This window comes from Diorhabda sublineata, chromosome 3 (assembly GCF_026230105.1).
Source record: "Diorhabda sublineata isolate icDioSubl1.1 chromosome 3, icDioSubl1.1, whole genome shotgun sequence".
Taxonomy (NCBI): Eukaryota; Metazoa; Arthropoda; class Insecta; order Coleoptera; family Chrysomelidae; genus Diorhabda; species Diorhabda sublineata.
This window is the reverse complement of record NC_079476.1, coordinates 7,601,768-7,625,970: the sequence shown is the minus strand read 5'-3', so window position 1 is coordinate 7,625,970 and position 24,203 is coordinate 7,601,768. Positions and strand designations below refer to the sequence as shown.

At 33.1% G+C, this 24,203-nt stretch overlaps 1 protein-coding gene across 1 annotated transcript in view; it reads left to right on the top strand.

Annotated features, from left to right (window-relative positions):
- The window catches only part of LOC130441534 (glutaredoxin domain-containing cysteine-rich protein CG31559-like), a 119,254-nt gene that overhangs the window by 91,858 nt on the left and 3,193 nt on the right, over window positions 1-24,203 (top strand). The window contains exons 3-4 of the mRNA XM_056775257.1: window positions 15,870-16,342; window positions 22,352-22,585. Coding sequence (XP_056631235.1) covers window positions 15,870-16,342; window positions 22,352-22,585 — 707 coding nt within the window. The remainder of the gene's footprint in view (window positions 1-15,869; window positions 16,343-22,351; window positions 22,586-24,203) is intronic.

The window sequence follows — 24,203 nt, the reverse complement described above, 5'->3', positions numbered from 1 at the left end:
TTCTAAATACCAGTATTACAAAAGTTATTAAAGGTGGATACTTTTATCTGAAAAACATAATATAACAGTTTCGTTGTGTGATAGAACACCCTGTATAGTACCGCCGAATTCCGCTCCATTTAAAATGAACATTTTAATTGGCAATGCCAACATTTATCACATTTAATTGAACAAAAAATTCTAAATTGCACTTTTTTGTTCGAATTGGAGGTCGTAATAGCTGCACTTTTACTTGACAACAAAAGCGAATAGTCACGAACTAAATAAATTGCACTTTAATTATTCTTTTTACATCTAAATCGTTTATAATACGTTATTAAATTGTTTGAAAACTAAGATCAGCAGAGAAGATATTATGAATTTGTTTCTTTGTGCAAAATTACATTTTCAATTAAATACTCACAGACACAGTTTCCTTTCAATTTATTAAGTTCTAACAATCACCAATAAAACAATATAAGTATTTCATATTTGTTATTTTCTATTTCTATTTTGATTGTACAGCAAACATAAATATTAAACACCTAAAATCTAGTCTCTATTTAACCTTTGGAAACAAATTAAACTCAAATTCAGATTCAAAAATTCCACAAATTCTTCAGATAAGAGAATTTTGTGGCAATTTAATCACCTTTCCGGACGCTAATAAACTCCACACAGAAAACATATGTTTTGTTTTCAACAGCTCTATGAATCTCTAACCTCATTTCTTTAGCTGCAGAGAATCTCAATTTTCAGCAAAGTATCTTAAGACGCGTTACAATTTGTAGACAAAAGCGTGTAAAAACTAAAAAACAAACATAAAAATAACTAAATAAAGATGAAACAAATAAAATTTCAATATACAGAAGAAAACCACAATGAGTAACAAAATTATAGGTAATAGTAATAGGTAATAATTAGTATATAAGTCGTATAATAGTCAATAACAAAAATTAAACCAGTGTGCAGCATGCCAGGAATTAAATATTATTATTAGAATAGAAGTCGTAGTTTACAGAGTAAAAGCCCTCAAATTATTGCGGAATGCGGGAAAACATGATATAGATTTGATTTTAATTGGCAAGTGATTGTGCATTTTTTGCATTGTAAAATATTGAGCCCTCAACTAATTCTGAACATGGAGTAGGGAGGTAAAGGTCCTAAGTGGATATCCATCCAACGTCGTTACTGAAATTTGAGAAGCGTGCTTACGAATTAGGCAAACGGATTCAAAGATGAATGAGGAGGGAAGAGTCAGAATTTTTAATCTTTTAAAGAAGTCCCTGCAGTGAGCCTTGCTGTTTAATCCGAGTAAATACCTTAACACTCTCTTTTGTAGTTTGAAATTAAGTCGCACCACATGTATCCCAGAAGGAGACTCGATTAGGGCATAATAGACTGTTAAGGAGATGGATTAGTACAGTTCTTTGGTAACTGATCTTAGTGCAAAATAGGAAGAACTCAATTTATTATTTTTTTAGATATGGTGGCAATATGTAACTCCCATTTCAAGGAATAGTTCACAACAAGCCCTAAGAGCTTTACATATTCGACGACGTCAATGGTAGTGTTATTTAATAAAAAAGGCTGCAATGTATTTTTTACGATAAAACTTTGGTTTTAGAACCATTGAAACATGTAGGACATTACTATCCATTTGACTATAAAATAACAGGTCTTTTCAAATTTCTTTTTCTTTTGATGAATTTGTTTCAGATGAGGACAGGAGCTCACTTAATAGAGAGTGTGAATTTTCTTGTAGACCAATTCATTTCACCTCCTAATAACCCAATCAAGACTTTACTGGCATCAATTGCTTTTTTCTTTGTTAAACAAAAAAAATTTTTGATAATAATTTATTTCTGATTTTAACAAAACAAAAAGAATTATTCTGCAGACTGCTAGCGTGTGATCGGAGGAGCGGAGAGTGATCAACCAATTCATGAATTTTAGCTATGGCAATCATCGGAATGTACAAAGGTTCATTGTCTTGGTGGAGAAGTACTTTTTTTTCTTCAATACGGTCGCTTTTTGGAAACTCTTATTTCACCTTATCAAGCGAAGATGCGTAATACTCCTGTGTTAATGATTTTCTTTTTTAAGAAGATGGATGAATAAAATCCCACGAGTATTCCTTGCCTTCCTTTTTTCGGCATATGAAACAGTATTTGCTTTATTTGAAGTAGGTTCAACAGCAGGTATGAATCGACTTTTAAATCCCACTCATTTTGCTAAAACTAAGTCAATAAGGCTTGGAAAATGTTCATTTGAATGCAATTTTCGTACAAAGGAAACAAACGAGGTTCCCTACGCAGGATAGCTTGCGCATGCATAATTCTTTAGTCAGTATATGGCAAATTCGTTGTTTTGATTTACCGGTAGCCTCTTCTATCTCTGTAACCTTAATCTGACGGTAATTTTTTTTGTCTCCCAACTTATTTGATTAGTTCTGAATTCAGGTTGAGGTCGGAAATTTTTTAGATAAACCTGGTATTTATCTATTCTAATTCGATATTTCTCTTTTTTAAATACGCTTTTAATAGCTTCATCTGTATGTTTATGAGCTTGTTTGTAACTCTCCTTTGTGCCTTATTACTGTTAAAGTGTTAGTATGTCATCACTTTGATTGCGTTTAATATTTTAGCTTAAATAGCTAAAATAAATGAACAATAGGCTTGCTTCCATTAAGAATAAATCGGATGGCTTTGAGTTTCTAATGATTAACCATGATAATTAGTAAATAAAAAAACAGAAATAATGAAAGATTAATAATATTTTTGGAAAATAAAATAAAAAAAATGAGGCGTTTAATGACAATAAACACCAATCAGGAACGCGCGACGTCACACCTCGCGAAACGCTATGCTGTAACTGTCATTTTCGTATAAAGTTATTTTGAGTTTTCAGCAATTATTGTTAAATTAATAAAGTTCGTTTTTAGTTTAATCTTGAAAGACAGGTATAATTTGCCATGGAATCAGGATTTAACAAAGCAAACTGCAGTAATTTGCCCAAAATTGACGCAGTTATGCTTGACAATTATTTGCAACGAACACCTACTTTTGTATATCGGAAGTCCGCAGTGTTAAAACTTATATGTTAGTATTATGTGAAGAATAAACAAAGTCTTATTTAATTAGCAATTACCAGTCAGAGAATCGCATTTACCCACTGTGGAATGAAAATACTTTACTGATTTTGAGGTTAGCGAATACAAAGTTTCAATAACTTCAACTTAATTACGTCAGAACATTTTGTATGTTATGTGTGGTATATTATGGCAGATCTTGCAAATTTCATTCCTCTTACTATACATTTATAAATAGATACTTCAAGTATTGTTTGATACTTACATCAAAATGATCTTCCCAGAAATAATTTGTGGAATTAGTTGATAAAGTAAGAGCATCTTACTTCGTGTCATTTTTAACCATTTTCTTTGCATTTCTTTATTTTTTGGAACGTATATGGATAATTTCTCTTGCGTTTTTATCGTTCTACTTTCACATTGGGGCACTATACAGTATTTATGATACGAGGAATTCATTATTTATTAAAAATTGACAATTGACTGTCATAAACAAACACAGCTGTTTCGCGAGGTGTGACGTCATTCTTGGCCTTTTTCGCGGTCAATTTCAAGTTCATTTCTTAAAACTCAAATTTCTAACGTAAAAAAACGTATTTTTCTTAAAATAATATATTTTTGGGGTGAAATAGATGCTAAGCTATAGTTTTAAACTAATTTCTAAATTTTGTCAACTAGCCTATACTAGTAGTATTGTGAAAAAGGCGTGGGGCTCTTGGTTTCATATTTCTGATGCATCGAGTACACCAGGCTTATTTGAAAAATTATTTTCAACTTTCTGTTTGATGTGCTTTAAAAGCTTGTTTTTAGTTTTTTAAAACTAAATTTATTTGTTTCTCTGTTTGGTGCCTTATCAATTATACCTTTTTTGTTTTAACAAACATTTAATACTAATAAGCTTATTAGTATTAAATACATCTACATCGAAAAAATAAGTTGGACCTACTAACTGACAAAATTGTTCTAATTACTGACATGAATATTTTCAACATTAATAATAATAAATGCAGAGCGAATGTACACAGTCTAGTTCAACACACTTTTCTACTTATTATTATAACTGTACATATTTAGTCACGTACGAAATATGAGTTTGATTAGGAAGTTCATAATAGCGCGTCGAGTAATCATTTATTTTTAAATAATATTTTAACAAAAGATCATTACAAAAATATAAAGCATTCCTTTAACAGGAATGACACGTAAATTTAACGATTACAATGTTTTTATAGGAAAGTAATGTCTGTGTAGGTCTGGTGAATTCATATTTCATACATTTTTAGTTTTCCTTACAAAACGTCATTTCCTAAATTATGTAGTTAATGGAATAAGTCAACTCTTTTTCTTAGAATCTGCTTCACTTATATTGACAGTCTTTAAACAATATTTTTGATTTTTAAGGTTGGTTTTGAAACAGCTGAAGTAATCAACGTTGTATTTTCCATAAGAAATATATTACCCCAGGAGTAAGTGATAAATGAAGAATTTCAAAGCTAAGAAAATTAGCTAACAGCCTCATCTGAAGTTTATTTGCTTCATATTTGAACAATTTGATATCGTATTCCAAGCAAACACAACTTTTAATTGCCATATAAATCTTTACCGTTTCTTCACCCTAGTTGGTTTAAATCCAAACTCCAAACTAACTAATAAGTTATTATTCGTCATTTTATCATGTACTTAACAAATAGTCTACTGTTTGTAATACCATGAAAGATGCCTATACGACAAGTTAAAACTATCTGTATATGGCAAAATACTTATATTGAATCCATGAAAATTTTTACTTTGTCATGTTAAATATAACACTCTATATATTAATACATTTTTGAAATCTACGGGAAATTTTAGTATATTTTTGTCTGAAAACTTTTTGCGAGAAATGCATACTTTTTGTAAAAAATTTGATCATTGCAGACCCTTATAAATTATTTGTTTACGAGGTTACCCTTAAAGACAACCCTATTCGGTTGCTTTTAGCAAGGTTGGACGTATTTGAGTTCTATGCTCATTTTATACAGGGTGTTTATGAAAGTGTTCAAAGTTTAACTCCATAAATATCAAATTTCTTTATTTTTTAAATATAACCACCAAGTTTTTTCTATTTCAATGCATTCGGGGGTAAAAAATAAGGCAAATTCATGTATACTTTCCTACACCTAAACCTTACTGTTATCCAGATATTAACTGTTTTATGTAAATTTTTAGAGATGCAGGTGTGGTCTAAATTCTATTTATTCGTTATTGAATTGAGAACGAGCCAATTTAACGATTTTCGAAAGTATCAACAATTGACTAATGACAGTTAAATAAGTGTCATTTATTATAAAGCCTACTAAAAGTACACATAAAAAATTAAAAACTTAAAAACTTAAAAAAGACATAATAAGTTGAAACCTCAAATATCTCGGAAACGACTAAAAGTTTGAATAGGATTAGTCAATACAATTTGATTTGATTTTTTTACAGACCTTGACAAGATAAAGAAAAATACTTTTTTATTCCATAGTACTTGTATCAACGGGTCAAAATAAAATTTAGACCACACCTGCATCTCTAAAAATGTACAGAAAATATTTTAGATGTGGATAACGGTAAGGTTCAAGTACAGGAAAGTGCATTATTTATTACCCCTGAATGCATTAAAATAGAAAACAGCGGTTCTATTTAAAAAAAAATAAAGAAATTTGATATTTATGAAGTTAAGTTTTGAACATTTTTTATACACACCCTGTATAAAATGAAAATATTTAAGCATGGATTCAAATATATCTGACATTGCTGAAAGCAACCGAATAGAAACCATTTTCATATCTTTAAGGGTGTACTCGTAAAAAAATAATGTGTAAGGGTGTGCAACAGTAAAATTTTTTACAAAAAAATCAATAACTCAAAAAGTATGCATTTTTCGAACAAAGTTTTTGACAAAAGTATACAAAAATTTTACTTACATTTCAAAAATGTATTAATATACAGGGTGCTCTATTCAAAATAACAAACTTACAGTCGACTTCCGCTACAGATAGTTTTAACTCGTCATAGGACACCCTGTATAGTAATCGTCCATGTATTGAATTTTTGGTTATTCGTTAAATAATAGTTAGTAGGAACTTTATTAGAAAGTAAAGAAACCTTAGTCGGTTAATAAGTAATCGTATTTGACCAAAACATATTATATTAGATTAAGAGGCAAAACCACAGGTCAAATTCCAGCTTTCTACACAATTATATCATGTTTATCATTAATAAGTATGAAATAATTAAACAAAGGGCATGTTTTGCTCTCCTGAATTGTATGTAATGTACCTTTGTGCTGTAAGCTGGCCTCTATCTAATCAAACTTATGCCAGATCAGACGCCAAATTAATTCAACCCCACGTTATCACTAACATATTGCATAATGATACACTGTATGTAACGTTTCATAGGCCTTCTGCTTACTCTTTTTCTTGTATTATTAAAAAAATAAGAGGACCTCGATTTATTTGTGAACAATATTGATTTTAACAAAATGTAACATTTGCATCTATGCATTCCTGTCAAAAATGCCCTTCCAGGATGCAAATCATTGCAGAATATTCTTCTCCTTAACGTATTGTGGCTATAACAATCCAGACATTCCTTTTCTAAAGAACTAATGGTAAAAAATTATATCTTAGAGTACGCAGTATGTATTTTGATCCGGAATTCTAGATGTGTAACCTCATTACATTTTGATAGTAAAATATGTTGAAACTCTTATAAGGGTTGATTGTGTAACATTAAACAAGTCCGGCTCGAACAAATTTCGATTTTCTGCAGATGCTGATTCATTGTAATAAAAAAATACATATCATACAATAAGAATATCTTACAAATACGAAGGTGGTCCAAGAAGTACCTGGTCCAACAAAGAGAATACAAAAATTTTATAAAATATATATTTATTTTTCAACGCAATCTCCTTCTAGCTCCATACACTTTTCCCAGCGCTTTTCAATTATTTGGATACCCTTTTGTGTAATAAGAAGCGTCAAGCTCCTCAAAAGTGCCATTAACTGCCGACATCATATCTTCATTGTTGAAAATCTTTGACCAACAAGTCAGTTTTTCAAGTCTGGGAACAGATAATAAGTCGAGGGAGCTAAATCTGGCGAATAGAGTACATGAGTTAGCAATTCAAACTTTAATTCATTAATTTTGGCCATTACAAACAATAACGGATTTGTGACCTAGTGCATTGTATTGAGGAAAAACACTTCCTACTTCCGAATGCGGTCATTTTTGTTAAACTTCTTCGCTCAAACGTATCAATAAGTTTGTATAATACTCGCGGTGGTATTTTCTCTTTTTACAAAATAGTCAAAGAAAATTATCCCACGCGCATCCAAAAACCTGACGCCATTACCTTGTCTGAAGATGGAAAGGGTTTTGCCTTCTTTAGAGCCAGTTCTCCCTATTCAGTCTATTATTTGATTGTTCTTTCGTTTCGGATATGAAGTGATGGACCCACGTTTCATCCATGGTTATGAAGCGCCGCAAAAATTCGGATTTATTTCTATGAAACATTGCCAAACACTAGATGGAAACATCTACACCATGCTGTCTATTTTATTATGCACTTTTTGAAATGCCTACTGTTTCGTACTTCCAGTCGACGATAATCCAGTTCCACTTGGTAGATTTTTTTCCACACATCTGAAGTCGCCACCTCATTTGCTTGACCATGGCTTCGAAAGTCGTACGGCCTCGTTTAAACTCTGCTACCCAATATTTTACTGTTGATAAGGGAGTCTCACCCAGAGTAGAATCTAGTTCAGTTTTTATATTAGTTGAGCTAATGACTTCCAAATTGTATTGTATCACATAACGATGATGGGTTTTGTTCAGTTGTTCTCATTGACAGTAGAACGTCTTAAAACTCATGAAATGGTTTACTCTATGACCATAAACCCTTTAACGAAATCAACGTGGATGAATTCTTCTTCTTGAGAAACAACGATTCTAATATAATCATAATCTAACAAATTTCGTTTTCCTTGCTAATGGTGGTTCATGGTAAGAGAAAAGCGCCAAATAAACTTTTTAAATATTCAGTAATAAATATTTCAAAATAAACAAAATTAGTATTGAAAGGGAGAACTACTATTATGTTTCAAATTTGGTTGCAAAAAGGATAAAAGCAATCATCCTTTCTTCCAGTTTTTCCAATAAATCTTTATAATGCACTGAAGGTGAGAATTAAATAAGTCTCCCCCTCACTACAAAGACAATATAATATTACATTGTACGTAGTGCAACACAGGAAGGAAAAAGAAGAACAAAGTAAAACAAAGAAATAAGGAGACAACTGGAGAAGGAGAATATAGTGAGATACATAAAAGCACAAAGGCTCAACTGGGCCGGGCACATAATGAGAAGAAAATCAATTGAAATGATCAAAAGAATAAAGTAATGGCCATTGTGGCCAAAGAGAAGGGGCAGGCTGAGAAAAACTTGGAGAAACGAAATAGAGGAGGATATAAGAGCACTCAATATAGAAAACTGGAGAGCAAAATGCCGGAAGCGAAAAGAATACAAAATAATAACAAAAGCACCCAAAACAAACGACAAACTATAAAGAAAATAAAAATTAGAAAACGAGGAGTAATCCACCTTAAAAAAAAAGGATTTAAACCGCCAAAAGCGATAGCCATAATCCACATGGGATTGAAAGGCTTGATGATGATGATGATGACGTAGTGCTTTTAAGACTTCTCGATGTTTTATTGCTGAACATCATTTTTTCCCAATCTTCATAATTGTGAATAATTTCAATCTTTGTCTACCACACTCTCCTATTATAAATTGGTGGGTGCCTTTCCAGGATCAAACTCATCTCCTTATCGAATAGCCTTATGGAAAAGAAGTTTTTAATAATTTTATCGTGTAATAGTATCCATGGCAATAAATTACAGAAATTATTGTAAAGTATTAGTTCCTATACGACCAACTTTTCTTCATATTTTATGTATCTAATGTATGTCGCAATAGTTTTGTTGTATTAATACAACATCAAAATGGAGTTGTCAACAAGGAATTGTTGTTGTTTACTTCCTCGTCATTAGTTAGACAAGACTTTCTTATATCAGTTGCATTACAATGTCTTATAAGGAAATTAATTCATAACTTGGTTGGACAGATCCCCAAGCCTGACATAGTTCGATTTCTTAAAACTAAAGTATCTTACTCAGAAGCATTTACCGTGCTATAGCTGAATGTGGAGAAGGAATACAATGTCTTAACCTTACAAAAAGTACATACCCAAGGATAACTACGCAGAAGAGCAAAAGATAGAGTCGGGGTTTCCGTAAGAAAATTAGCATATGAATAATAAGAGTACTATAACGTGGAAAATGGCTATAAATGGTCAAAAAAGTGTTCTAAATATACCCCAAACCAATTGTTAGTTATTGTTATGGATGATAATACTTCACTCTTGCCATTTGAGAAATAAAAAAAACTATTTATATGGACAATATAAAAGAGTGCCCTATCAATTTATGTTATAAAGAAAAAGCAGAATTCGCTGATAAAGTTGTGGGCGATTTCGACAAGACGGTATCCAGATCTTAGTTGGGTCGAGTAAGAGTGAAGCTGTAGATTCTGAAAAGTATATCAACAACTGCATCACTAGATTAGTTGATTTTGTACGTCAACATTATGTTATATAGAGACGATATAATATTTTTACCAGACTTTTGTATCTTTTGTACCAAAACAAGATAACCCCCCTAATTTACCTCAGACCTGTCCAATTGAAGATTTTTGGGTAACGTTATCTCGCAAAGTGATAATGGAGGGTGGAAAGCCGAAGACGAGGCGTAAATTTTTAGAAAGAAAGTCGTCCAGAATCTAATAAGAGATATTCACAGAAAATTCTGCGTATTTGAAGATCACGGGCCCCCAAAAATTTTACGTTATTAACTTTGTTAGATACTAAGCCATTGATTATGGAAAATAAGAAAAGTTTTATTGAAGAACCCTATTACAAAAATATATGGTTAAATTTTTAAATTTTCAGCTTTGTCATTCTCTGCATTTATTATTATATCACCCGTAAAGACTGATAATAATAAAAAATGTATTAAGAAGTAGAATGCGATTTAAAAGAAATCCACTTAATATTTTCCATATAAGACAGAAAATGATGAAAATTAATCAGTTTTTTTTATTCGCGTCCCTAATAATAAACCTGCTAACCGTAGATTAGAGTCGCGTTTATTAATCATTGAGATATCGGGCTATTTCACTTTTTAATCCCCATTCGTCTTTGGGCTCATATAATGATTTATTTCATAATAAATCGTAACAAAATTTGTTGAAACAAATTAATTTTATTAAGAATACTTTTTTCGTAGCGACAAAAATACAAAATTGAACATTATGTTTTGTATGATAATTCAATTAATTAATCAACTGGAGTTCTGGAATAGATCACAATTTTTTATTGATTCATGTATTATCCTAGAAACTGATAAAAAATGCGAAGTTTCGACAATTAAAAGTTGGAAAATTCTATTCTAACAGACAAACGAACAAATTTAATTTAAATTAACAGATTAAGTTAAATAAAGTGTGGTAAAAAGGTTGTAAGCGAGAGCATAGATATGAAGTTTAATCAAGCAAATTTCTTTAAGAAAAATGAAATAGATATTCAATATTTAATATAAAGTTTAAATTATAATTTAATTATGAAACACTTATCGAAATACAGATAAATAAAGAATGAATCTTTATTACAACAAGATAACATATACACAAAATCGGATATCGTGTGAAGCTTCGGATTGTGTAATATAATTTGTAGGTGTATGTAACTCACAGAAGCTTTTTATGAATCGAAAAATTGACATGCTAACACAATTTCTCTTTTATTATCATTAATATACTATATATTCAAATTATAAAGCCTAGAACAAGTGTTTTATGCAATTCCATTAAAATATTTCTCAAGGTGTGTTAACTGTTGTTTTTATTATTATTATTATATATTCAATCGCTAAAAACAGTTTTTATGATAAAATATTCAGTCACGTAGCTCAACTCACGTGACTTGGCATACGAATTCTACTAAAAATATTAAGTATGCAGTAGAAAACCTTTCACTTGACCTTTGATTGTGAAGATAAAACAAACTGCTAATAATCACAATTTTATTGGTTTATAAATAAAAAGGTTGTTGTGAATTATTTACTCAATGATAAAGAAGACCCAAGCACCCAGTGAAAATTATTTTATTCTGGCATACAAATAACGAGTTTTAGCTTACCAGAATTAATAATGAGTATTTCCATAATATTTATCAATTTTCTCCCGGTATATAGGATGAATTGAGCCTGGTGGAGATATTTCAGAATACTATTTATCGTTTTCTTTCTGAACAATTGGGTTTTGAAATGAAGGAGAAGGAGTGAAGATTCATGAAGTTAACCTTAAGCAATACGCAATGCCACTCGTTACAACGATCGTCTCAACTCCTTCTCATCCTTGGTCTCGACTATCGTCCATGTCTATGTAGAACTGAGATTCATCACTGAAACAATAGCGCTTCACTTTTGATTTCATGGTAGTCGTTTTTGATATAACTGAAGTCGATGTCTTCGATATTGTAATATCAACTAAGACCTGTGATAAGAAAGTCCAAAACTATTTGTCCGTGAATAAATCCTTCCCATTGGAAGAACCCCTGTGAAATTCTACAAACCACTGAGCTGCTATTATTCTATTGATAATTACGAATTTATGGTAACTTTTTTTTAGTCATTCATCGAAATCCCGACAAGATTGCGTTCATGAATATAATATCCAGTACACTAATTCCATCGTAGATTATAAAGAATCTCTTAGAGCTATCAACTGTTTTTCTGCTTAATCGTCCCGTGCCTCTCGTTATTCCAGTTCGATCCTCTTACTATCAGTATCCGCTTAGCCTACCTACAAATTTGTATTCTGATATCAAAATGAACCAATTAGTCTTATAGAAAAGATTCGTTATACGTTATACGAAAGGGCGACTCACTGAGTCCACTCCTCAACATAATTATAGATGAAATAATAAAGCAAGTACGCAGATTGAACGGATTCAAAATGGTTGACCGCAAATTACAATCCTGTGCTATGCTGACAATGCTGTGCTGGTTGCAGAAAACGAGGACGACCTCCAAACGCTGCTATATCGCTTTAATTACACAGCAAAATCTCTATATATGATGGTTTCTGCCTCCAAAACAAAAAGCCTGACAACATCAAAAATACCTCTTAGATGCAAGCTAAGCTGGTCGTAGAAATGAAATTCAAATATCTGGGTATAGAACTATCCGGATATGGTGATATTGAGACAGAGGTAAGGCAGCAAATAATAAAAGCAGCAAGAGCATCCGGATGTCTGAAGACACTATATGGAAAAACAAATACATAAGTATTGAGACCAAATCAAGAACCTACAAAACTGTAATCAGACCCATAATGACGTACATAGCAAAAACTCGGCCTGATACAGCAAAAACAAAAAGGCTTCTGGAAATTACTAGAAAAACGCTCCAAGACAGGGAATGTAACGACGACATAAGGCAAAAATGCAGAGTGGAAAATATTAACGAATGGGTACTGAGCGGAAAGCGCGAATGGGACGAATACATAAGTAGAATGAGCGAGGAAAGAATAGTAAGAATAGCACGAGACAACTCACCACTGGGGAGAAGAAGTATGGGAAAGCCACGAAAAAGATAGAGTGATAATCTTACCATCAATTGAGGAAATAGGCATACTGCGAAGAATGAACAGGCAATCTGCCTAAAATGGAATAGGAAGAAGAAGAAGAAGATGATGGAAATATTCTATACACTATATCGTTTCTAACCATTGAAAGGCAGGATTGAGTAACATTTACTTACAAGAGAACATAAAATTCATAGATTGCATTTTACCATAATACATCAGAACTGAATTATGAATGTCAAGCTACAATTAGACTTACCTAAATAACCGTACAACGTTCCTAATATTACACATAATGCCTTTTGCTGCATTCGTTGTTTATAACTTTCTATTCGTTCAAGATATTGTTCATCCCCACGTGATTTGACAAGTTTCTGGCTTCTTAAATATTCAACACGTTGAGCGTCAACCAAACTTGATAAACTTTCCCTAGGCCCAAAAAAGTTTTTGCGTTTACACACTCCATATGGGAAGTTTACGGCTAAAACTTTGCCCAGGGCCCAGAGGAGTCCTATGGACCGTACATAAGAAAATCGTATTTTGAACTTTTTAATCGAAATAAATCTTTTCATCATATTTCTTTGAAAGTAGACCCTACTTGAAGCTTGGAAAAACATTTTTTTTTGCTTTTTTATCCTTTGAACGATGATTTATGTCTTCATGTGAAGTGTACATGATGTGCGATGTGTTTTGAAAAATATTATATGAGATCAAGATTACGTGAAGGTAAAACATATAAAAAATTGTAACCAAATATTATTCAAATTATGTTAAAAAAAAAACAAAAAAAATTGAGTTTTTTGGTGTACAATGGAGTTGAAGATCATACAAAAAAATCAAATGGACCGAGTGTGGGGTACTGTTTCAAGGACCCAGGATGCTTCCAATCCTATCGGCCATTCCGTACAATTCCAGGTAACCTACAGGAACTTGGAATTGTCTTCTTCTTACTTTAATAATGGCGTCTTCATTCTTCGATATCTTTCGTTATTCTGGCTCTAGGTTATCACTCCACCTCCTGACTGGTCGACATCTACTCGGCGATCCAACTGGAGATTTATTGCTGTTTTCACCAGTCATTCAAATTATATGTTGGCTCAATTTTTTTGCGCTATGACATCCATTTATTTATGTTTTCTGCGTCACATAATCGTCTTTCTCGGGCTATTAATGTTATTCCCCAGATCAGCCAGAGAAATCGTTTCTGATGTATCCGTCATTGGTCAACTAAATTCACTGGCTTGTTGTGTCTATGTGATAGTGAATTACTAGACCACAAAGTGTTGATTTCTGAGGGAGCTAAAAGCTGGTGGCTGAAAACAATAAATAGTATTACCAAATTACTGGCTTTTTGTATGTATGTGCTAGTAAATCTCTAGACCAAAAACTGTTGATCTACGAGGGAGCTTGAAGTTGGTGGAAAGAACGTTCTGAATAAACCTTAGCTCCTCTTCACAAAGTTCTTTTACCACCACGTCGCAATACATCACACACATGACAGATCCTTATAGAGAAGGGTGGATTCCCGTTAAAGAGGTCGTAGAGAATTACTTCCGCAGAAACAAAGACTACTCGACTACTCTCCGGAAAATTCAGGAGATGTGAGTGAAAACCAAGCTAAGCGATTTCGTCGAAGTATCATGAAAAAGGAAAATAAATACAAGTGAATATGGAGCATCTTAATGATGGCTGACTACTGTTTTCGCTTCAAAAATACATTCCTGGTGCTTCCTACAAGAGAAAATGTACCAAAAGTAGTATCTCTGAAGGAAAGAAGAATATATTTAAGATTGAAATTTTGTTGCGCAATTAAAAAAATCAAATAGAAATATAAATATAATTTCTTCAATTTCTTATTTCTTAGACCTAATGATATATTGATGCTTCTAAATGTTCTTGATTTTAGGTCTCTTCTGTTTATAATTAGTTTCTTTTAATAATTTTTTAGAGATTGATGACTTTCGACTTACTTCAGTCTTTATCAAAATGTATATTTTGACGTTTCGACTTACCCTTAGTTTTTATCAATCCACAAAGCAACAAACAGATCTATCATGACCGATACATCAGAAACGAATTCTCAGGCAATTCTTAGGCTGATCTCGGGAATAACATTAATGATCCGAGAAAGACGATTATGTGACGCAGATAACATTAATAAATGGGTGTCAGAGCGCAAAAAAATTGAACCAAAATATAAGGTGAATGACTAGTGAAAATGGCAAATAAATCTCCAGTTGGAACACCGAGTAGATGTCGAGCAGTCAAAGAAAGAAGAAGACAATTCCAAGTTCTTGTAGGTTACCTGGAATTGTACGGAATGACCGATAGGAATGGAAGCATAGAAACTGCCGTGGTGATGCTGTAAGGCTTATTTTGGAAGAATCTATGCTGGTGGGTATGAGAACTCAAATTTATCCATGTATCTTTGAATATTGGTGCAACTCGTTCTTTTGGGTCAAGTAGGAAGTGAACTGAGGCAGATACTCTTGGCAAATGTTCCTACTTCTGAGCCTCGGCCCAGAAACTCAGCAGTGTTTTTATGAAGATACATTATATATTTTGATAAAGACTGTTAAGTTAAGACGAAACGTCAAGTTTTCATCAATCTCTTAAAAATCATTTAAAAAAAACTAATTTTAAAACAGAAGAGACCTAAAATCAAAAACATTTAGAAGCATTAAATACATATTTTTATATTAAGTTATGTTTCGCCAATTTTGTTTGACCAAAACAAAAATAATGATAGTGATAGCGAACATGAATTCAATGCATTTGTCATAAAGATTGGTTCCACAACTTTACATTCGTTTTCTTAGTTTGAAATGAAAAAATGTAATTTAGAAATAGAAAAATGCTATTTTGAAATTAAAAATTATTATTTAAACCTGATCTATATCTAATTGTGGGAATATCGAATGCAAAAACTCTAATAGAAATTAAATAATCTTCCAATTGATAACGTATTCAGTTTTTTTCATAAATAAACAGTTACCTAATCCATAATCTCAACACTAATTAATGATTTCTAAGCACTATTTTGTATAATGTATGTTTCTAGGTTCGCACAAGAGAGCTCCTAGTTCAAGCAGCGGTGCTGAAGTAGACAGCGATGATACCGAAAGCAGCGTCAGTTGCGATTCCTTAAACTGTGGCAAAATATCCCCAATAAATCCACCACCTGCACCCAAATCGACCCACCTTCCATCATCTCTACTTCACGACATCAGACAAAGACTCCCAAAGACCATCAATGTAGAAGAAAAAACGTATGAAGAAAGAAAAAATGAAAATGGAGAAGTAAAAGATGTGATAAGTACGGATATGTTTTACAACTTTCATATAAACGAGAATGTAAACAGTTTAGTATCGGAAATCGATTCAGTGATAGACACAGAAACGTTCGCGGGATATAAAAATATTTTAGACGATGGTTCTATGACTATACGGAGTGCTAAAGGTACGGTGAGAGGTGTTAAGAATAGAGTTCGAGCTGGAATCGCCACCTTTCTGCAGATAAATTCAACAACCAAGGTAAGCATATATATCAAGTACTAATGAGTGATATAATTCCTAACAAAAATAATATATAGATATACTGAATGTATCAATATAACTAAGAACAATTGATGAATATTGCCAGGAATGTTGTTACGGCTTTGCCGCTTCAGTGGGTACTTTAAGATCTAAGTTTAGCTGCAGAGCATAACACCGGGGAGTACGAAAATGAGAATATTTGACAGCTCACATCCTAAACTTGTATGTATGTATATATAGATTTGGGGTCTCGTATACACTGCACCCCCAAAGGATCTTTTGTGTCCCCGTTTCTTGCTGCGATACTGGAGAACCCAGTGTTTACAGTTGATACATCCTAAAATTACTCAAAGAAGTGGAATTAATAGATCATATGTGAATACTGAGCATCCCAACATAGTAGCAAGAAAAGAGGACACAATCAATCCTTTGAGCCGCAGCGAATATGACATTCTCGAATACATCGATTTTAATCATCAATGTGATCTCCTGCAAGAGCAATACAATCATTCCAATGCTTCGTCAACAACATAAAGTAGGTAATAAGTGTGTGTGTTTTTGGTGATTAGCAACAATCTTTTACCATATTTTAAATTATTTTTATTCTTGGGACTATGGTCCTATCCACTGCTTTGCCAAGCCTCTTTTTTTGGAAACCAAAGTATTTAATACCTGTTTCTTTGGTATTTAGTTTAGTGTTTTCGCATTACGCATTATGGATAATAGAAAGTATCAAATTTTGAAAGACAATAATAACAATTAGGTCAACTCTATGATAGCCACTAAACACAAAAAAATATCACAAACAAATACCCAATGAATATGTATAACTACAACCTAAACTTAATGGCCAAGGAAAGTTGTGTCAAATTTGAGATGACAATTCTTCATTCCGGTGTATGTGTATCAAGAACCAGATTTGAACTCGGGATATTGGAGTTTCAATGTACGGCTCATATTCACTGAGCCATCAGTGACTTAAATAATCATGTCGTATATCTGATACAATATCGAAATAGGTTTTGAAACAAAATAAATTTTACTCAAACCTGTCCACATTATTATTTGTCTGTAGAAATTTCTCATTGTTTTTATATTTACTTTAAAAAATCAAAATGAATGTAGAAACAGAAAATCAATTTTTTTCAACACCACCAGAAATTAGAGAAGCTGCTGGGTTGCCTCATTAAACTACTTCATTTTCTGAATCGACCTTGTTAGTATACTTTAATGAATTATCGGCAAAAAATAAATTTTCAATGATATAGACCTATTATTCAATGCTTAGAAGTACGATCACCATATATCAAGGTATAAATTTAGAAAATTATAAAAAACTACGAACATTATTGAAACGAAAAGAAGGTTTTTAGCCCAACACGGTAAGTGCTTTTTCTAGCAAAGTTATTAATAACTTTTCAACCAAAAAATCTGATGATAAATACTTAGCAGCAATGGTTGCGTTAATAATGGAGGTAATGGTTGCATGTAGAAGTTATGAGTTGTATGAAATGAAAATAACCCGTTTACAAGATCTTGGATCAGCTTTTTTGGTAAATGTGACAAATACCAAGGCAAAAATTTACTGTTACGGATAATTTTTACAGACTATTCAAAACATATATAAATATTCGCCCAAGCCATGTAACCAATAACAATTTTTTTTTAAATTACCAATGTCCAACTCAAAAAATGAGAATAAGCAAATTCACAGTAATGGGAAAGGATATCGCTGCTTTCCTGAAATTACCGAAACCAGAACAATATTCCGGGCACAAATTCTGCAGATCTTCTGCAACAATACTGATTTGCGCAGGCGAGGATATTACTACCCTTAAAAAACTCATTGGATGGAAGTCTACCGCCGTTGAAGAAGGCTTCATAGACGATTCCGTCAAAAATATAACCGATACGGTTAACAAGATATCATCTTCAAATCAAACAAAAGTAAACAAAACGAATGAATGTACATATAATTCAAAAGTTTCGACAAGTCACTTGATAACTTCACCAATTATTCAAATATTAAAATTCTTAATAACTATTATTGAAAACCACCATCTTCTAAGATTAGATACGTGATATTTTCAAGCTGAAAACATAGATTTTTGTAAGTTGGAATTTCTGGAATCTCTAGCGATATTCATACTGAATATACTGTTTACACCACCACTACACCAACACTAACAATTACATTGTCTGACGCGCATTTCGATAACCAAGTTATCGTCTTCAGAGACTGAAGGTAAACTGTTACTGTTTCAGTATAGATTTTTGTGGTAATTATTATGATATACTGTATGAAATATTTAATACAATGAAATAATATTGTTTCTAATAATGCAACAAAATTTTCCAACAAAAAAACTTGACGTGAAAAATATACCATTAATTCCTAATTCAAACAACGAGTAATGATAACTGTTACTGTAATCTTTGTAATTCATCCGATTCTATAACTATCGGGAAAAAAATATATTATTATCAATATGATAATTATAATTAATAGTAACTAATATTACTACAATTATTAGAAGTTACAGGTTAATTATCTTCACCCGTCATATTATAAATAGTACTTCATCTGGTAGTTATAATATTGTTAGCATTTTGTGCGGTACAGTTATTCTTGTTAATAGCTTTTCTTCCTCATTCTAACTTGTTTTTTATGTTGTCGTCGTCATCTGCCGCTCTATCACAGCTCACAGAATGATGAACGATGAAATGAATTACCTCGTCCAGGCTTAGAAATATGCCATTTTGTTTGTATATAGCAGTCAACTTATTGTATGGTGCATTTACCATTCAAAATAAACACTTTCATGTGACTTGTGGTAGTCGCAGTGGAGAATATTTTCTTCAAATAAGAACTCCGTTGTAATCTCTCTCACACACACACGTGCGCGTGAGAAAACCCGTTCCTCTAAGCATACATCCCCGGATAAATCCACGGATGGGTGCGAAGAAGAACATTTCACCAACCCCCTGTCTTTTCGTCAGGTCCTCATCTTCATTCGCCTCGCAGTTTCGCACGTAGACTCCTACGTGAGATTGGCCTATTGGCTATACACTCACGGCTTCTTGTTCTGGACGTCTTAATGTTTGTGTGTGTGTGTGTTTCGCTGCCTCGGGTAAACCTTTTCCAATCTTCTTCGGTAAGAAGAGATCTCATCTATCCCCTATGTATAACTTTGTACTTGCTTATGAAATGCGGAGTTACCGTGTCGGGGGCTGTCCTCTTGTGGGCTCTGTCTCAGTGAACATAGAATTAACTTAACCTAATGATCCTGTTTTCCTCCGTTTTACTTTACCTATTGGGCGATCAGTGTTGGCACGAGGGTCTGCATGCAGCACACTCAGTATCTCGGGCGTTCCTTGTCCTGTCGTTTTCTTAGCATCTAGTGCCTAGTTACGTCCTGTTTCTGTGGAGCTCATGTCTGGTTTGTTTTCCGTCTTCTTTTGGTGTTTCGGGGGCTCCTTGTAGCTCTCCTCCGTAGTTCCTAAGATTTGGTTTTTCCGTCCTGTTTAGTGTGCAGTCCGCCGCTCTGCGCACTCCCGTGCATCCTTACGCAATGCACGTCCATGTTGTACGTTCTTTGTCCGAGGTGAAATCACTGACATCCCTAACATTGTGCAGGTCCGTCATAACTTTTTTGTTCTACCATACTTATTTTGGTTTGGCATAGGTATCTCAGCTTCTTATATGCTTGTTCCTCTGCGGGCTCTATTAGTACCATGTATATCGGTAGTAATTTTCGGATGTTGTTATCGTTTTTTTGAGTACGGCTCGTTAGTTTTTGGTCTTAGTCCATTTTCCCTCAGCTCTGTCTCAACTTCCGACTTGGAGGTGTTTGCAGCCAGTCCTTTGACGGCTAGCTTTCTTTCTTTTTCTTCGGTTGGTACGCATACCAATCTCCTTATACTCGCTTAGGAGCATATTCATTCCTTTGAAATCCTCTTTTGTTGTCGCCGTCGTTATCTTGTGTGTATTCCCATTTTACACTGGACATCGATTTTAATTTGCACTAGTTGCTTTCGTAGTGCTGCCCACATTAGTGGGGACTTTAGTATTATCGAAGGTGGCTTTCTCTCCGATTTTATCTGTTTTTTATGTTCTTCTCCCCTTATCTTTTCTAGTTCTTCTAGAACTTATTTGTCCGTTGCGTCTTCTTCCTCGGAGGATTGCCTCTCTGGTTTATTCCTTATTTTGTTTTGTACTTCTATATTATCTCCTTCCATGGAGTGGTCTTCAGTTTGTTTTTCTTCGTTTACTCTGGGTTGAATTTTTGGCTCCTCTACTTCTACTGTAGTAGAATTTGCGTTTCTGTTTTCCATGGCTTCCATTTTTTCCCAAATATGTCTAATTTGGCATTCGTCCTTTGATTGAATTCTTCCAACCTTTGATTTATGTCTTTCGGTCGTCGTTTCTTAATCATAGGGTTTCTCCCTAATTTGAAGTTTTCGGGCTCCATGACCGTTACTCTTTGATTTGGTTTTTCTATCTTTGCTAAATACCTAGAAAGTACTGAGAAGTAAGGCTATTTTGAAAAACGGATAAATAAATCTGTGTTAACTAAATAAAAGGCTGTGACCAAGCACAGCTACCTGTAAAAAAAGTTTTATCGTGGTCTTATCTGACTACCAAGTCCACTTTCACTGCAACACTTGTTCACTCGGAGTCTTTACTTCATGCCGGCTGCATGAGAGAGAGAAAGAGATTCGTTGGTTAAAGTTTGGTAGGATAGGAGGATTTTTGTAAGGAATTTGGTTTGTTTGAGTAGGCCCTGATATAGGAATTGCTCCTCTGCAGGGCTGGCCGTCTCCATGAACTCCGGCCTCCATTTATACACGTCCGCCCTTGTGGTAAACGCACAAGCCTGACAACACCGGCAAAATGCCACATAAAGAAGCGTACCAATCATCGAACAATGAAAAAACCGAAGTTCTAGAAACATTTCATATTAAAACAATTTTTATTTCTTGTCATCATGTGTTCCAGTTCCGGTTCATCAGTGCTGTTATAAATTCAAGATGAAAAAGATGCCAAATAAGGGAATGACATTTTATAACTGTTTACGGACGATGAGAGCGATTTAGAAATGAACATGAGATTATTATGGATAAGGACGGACTAAGACTTGCAAAAAGTGGAACATCGCGATCGTTTACATAGGCGATTGTAGTAGTGGACCGTTTCCGAAACGATGAATACAAAAAACACCTAATAATGAGCCTTTAGTTTCTTTCTTCATCATGAAAACCAGCGGTGCAACAAGTCTTCTTTTGATTTGCGAGTTTTTGACCAATGAAAATCCACATCAGCCTCACTCACCAATTATAGCAGCTTGTGACTCCTGGATATTTTTAATTATACCTCGTATCACGTTATCCCAATTCAATAATGTTAGACAAAGGTACCTAAAGCGTTCCATTATACTGATTGTTTATTTGTACATTATAGATTTCTTGTGTCCACTTATTTATAGTATCATTGGAACTTTCAATAGGAAATATTTTTCTTTCCTCGCATGTTGTGAAAACTTCGCAATATTTTCATTAGTCGATATTATGGACTCTTTGTGACTCAAGAATCCGAGCTAAACTTGTAAACATTTTTTAGTTAAGAAAGAGTTTCGTAATAATAAATAATAATAATTTCATAAACTTATACTGCGTTGATTGTTGTTCAAATTAGGCTAAACATACTTTTTTGTGTCCATTTTATAATTGAGGATTTCTCATACACTTTCCAGCCGTTAATTTAATAATATAATTGGTTAAATTTACAATTTCTGGGTGTAAAAAATTTATTTTGAATAAATTTAATTTTGACTAACAAATAATTCATCTGTTTATAATTATTATGGCACACGCCTCATTATCAGAAACAGATAATATCTATTATCATCCTTTTAACATAAATACGTAGTTTGGCATTTGAAGGTACATTTATAGATCACACATTCATCTAACTCGTAATTAAATGTACTTTCGTTACTGTTCCAGAATTATAAAGAAAAGGAATTAGGCAAAGTTGTAGTATATACGACAACAATGGGCATATTGAGAGATACCTATCAAGCCTGCATGAAAGTTAAGCAGATTTTAAGGCTTTTGATGGTGAAATTTGAAGAACGAGATGTATTTATGAGTTCAGAATATCAAGCAGAAATTCAGGAACGTATGCGCTGCAATCAGATACTTGTTCCGCAAGTATTTGTTGATGGAGTTCACATAGGTGTAAGTAAAAACTAATAATATTATTTTCTATAACCTTTGTCTTAATCCAATGAAATGTTACAATGGACCTTGCGTTTTTCTGAGGACGCAATTTGATTTTATCGATTTATGGGAATCAAGGAAAGCTTAACCCCATGTTTGTGGGATTCCATACCTTATCCCACGGACGCCATCTTAAATAAAGGGGTGAAAAGCTATTTTTAGCGATATCTCGCTAACTATTATACCTACAAAAAATTCGTGGAGTCATAAATGATGGCAAATCGTTCTGCCTACAATTTTGTGTATGACACTTTTTATCATTAATCGCAAATTTAAGAAGTTATGAGCAAAAAAGTGCAAAAATTTTGTCTACATTTTCTTTTTCTTTCAATAACTTTTCATTTTTTAATTTTTCAATAAAATCTTTTAGATCGTCCTTTGATGATTAAATTTATATGTGGATTTTTTGAATTCCACTCATTCTTGTGGCTCATAGAGCACCCCAAAAGTGCTGGGACGCGTCTATGCTCACCATATTGTGCCAAAAACAAAATATTTTTGTGGGGGCCAATAGTTCGAGAGATATCGTCAAAAATAGCTTTTCATCCCTTTATTTAAGATGACGGCTAGAGGACAAGGGGTGGAACCCCACAAACTTGGGGTTAAGCTTTCCTAGACTCCACCATACATCGGTTAAATAAAATTGCGGCATAAGTAAAACGCAAGGTAGCACTTTAAAGGACTATATCCGCAAATATATACTTAACAAAAACGCTTGCTGCTTTCTCTTCGTTGCGATGATCAGACAATAAATATATATTGCGTTGTTTTGTCTCCATTGCATTCTTAACAACAATTTTTTAGAAGGGATTGTGAATCCATAATATGCTGGTTATGATACATGTGGAAATCGCGTGCCTAGCTCACTAAATATTGTAATAAATAAAATATGATTTGAGTTTAACTTAACTTTATATTCAGTTCTTTTTTAGATATAGGGGATCAAACATAGAGATAATTGGCACATTCGTGTTCTGATGTAGCGATTCCAATTCAAATATAGAAATAATTAGCACATTATTTTGTACATAAAAAAATATTTCCTCAATATTTGATTTATAACAATATATAAGTTTTGTATAATTGCAATGTACGTGAAACACTGTTATCTGCAAGGTAATCGCAAGGCTCAGCTATATCATCTTCCATAATGTTGATTGGTTGCCTTTCTAGAAGATCATTGTATAAACTCAAGTACACATCATTCTTCCAATCGTTTCCAAAATGTTTTGTTAATAGATTTACCTTTTGTGAGTGCTAGATGCCTTCAGAAACATTTTATAAAGGATATTTCAAGCTCAATACTTTTATATCTGCAATACCTTTAGTTTTCTTGAGTTAATCTTCCAGAGACTTGATGTTGTAGATTTCTTCTAATAATCCCTTTCAAATAATAAAAATATATGCCTTCTAAGTATTTCTCTACGCGCTCTACGCTTGATCAGCTGGTAAAAAAAGTATGTTATTATAGTTTCTGCTAGAACATGAGCATCTTTGAATTTCCATCAATAATTAACCACAATCATTGTAGAATAATCTGTGAGTCCGAATGAGACAGTGTAAGGCTATTCAAGTA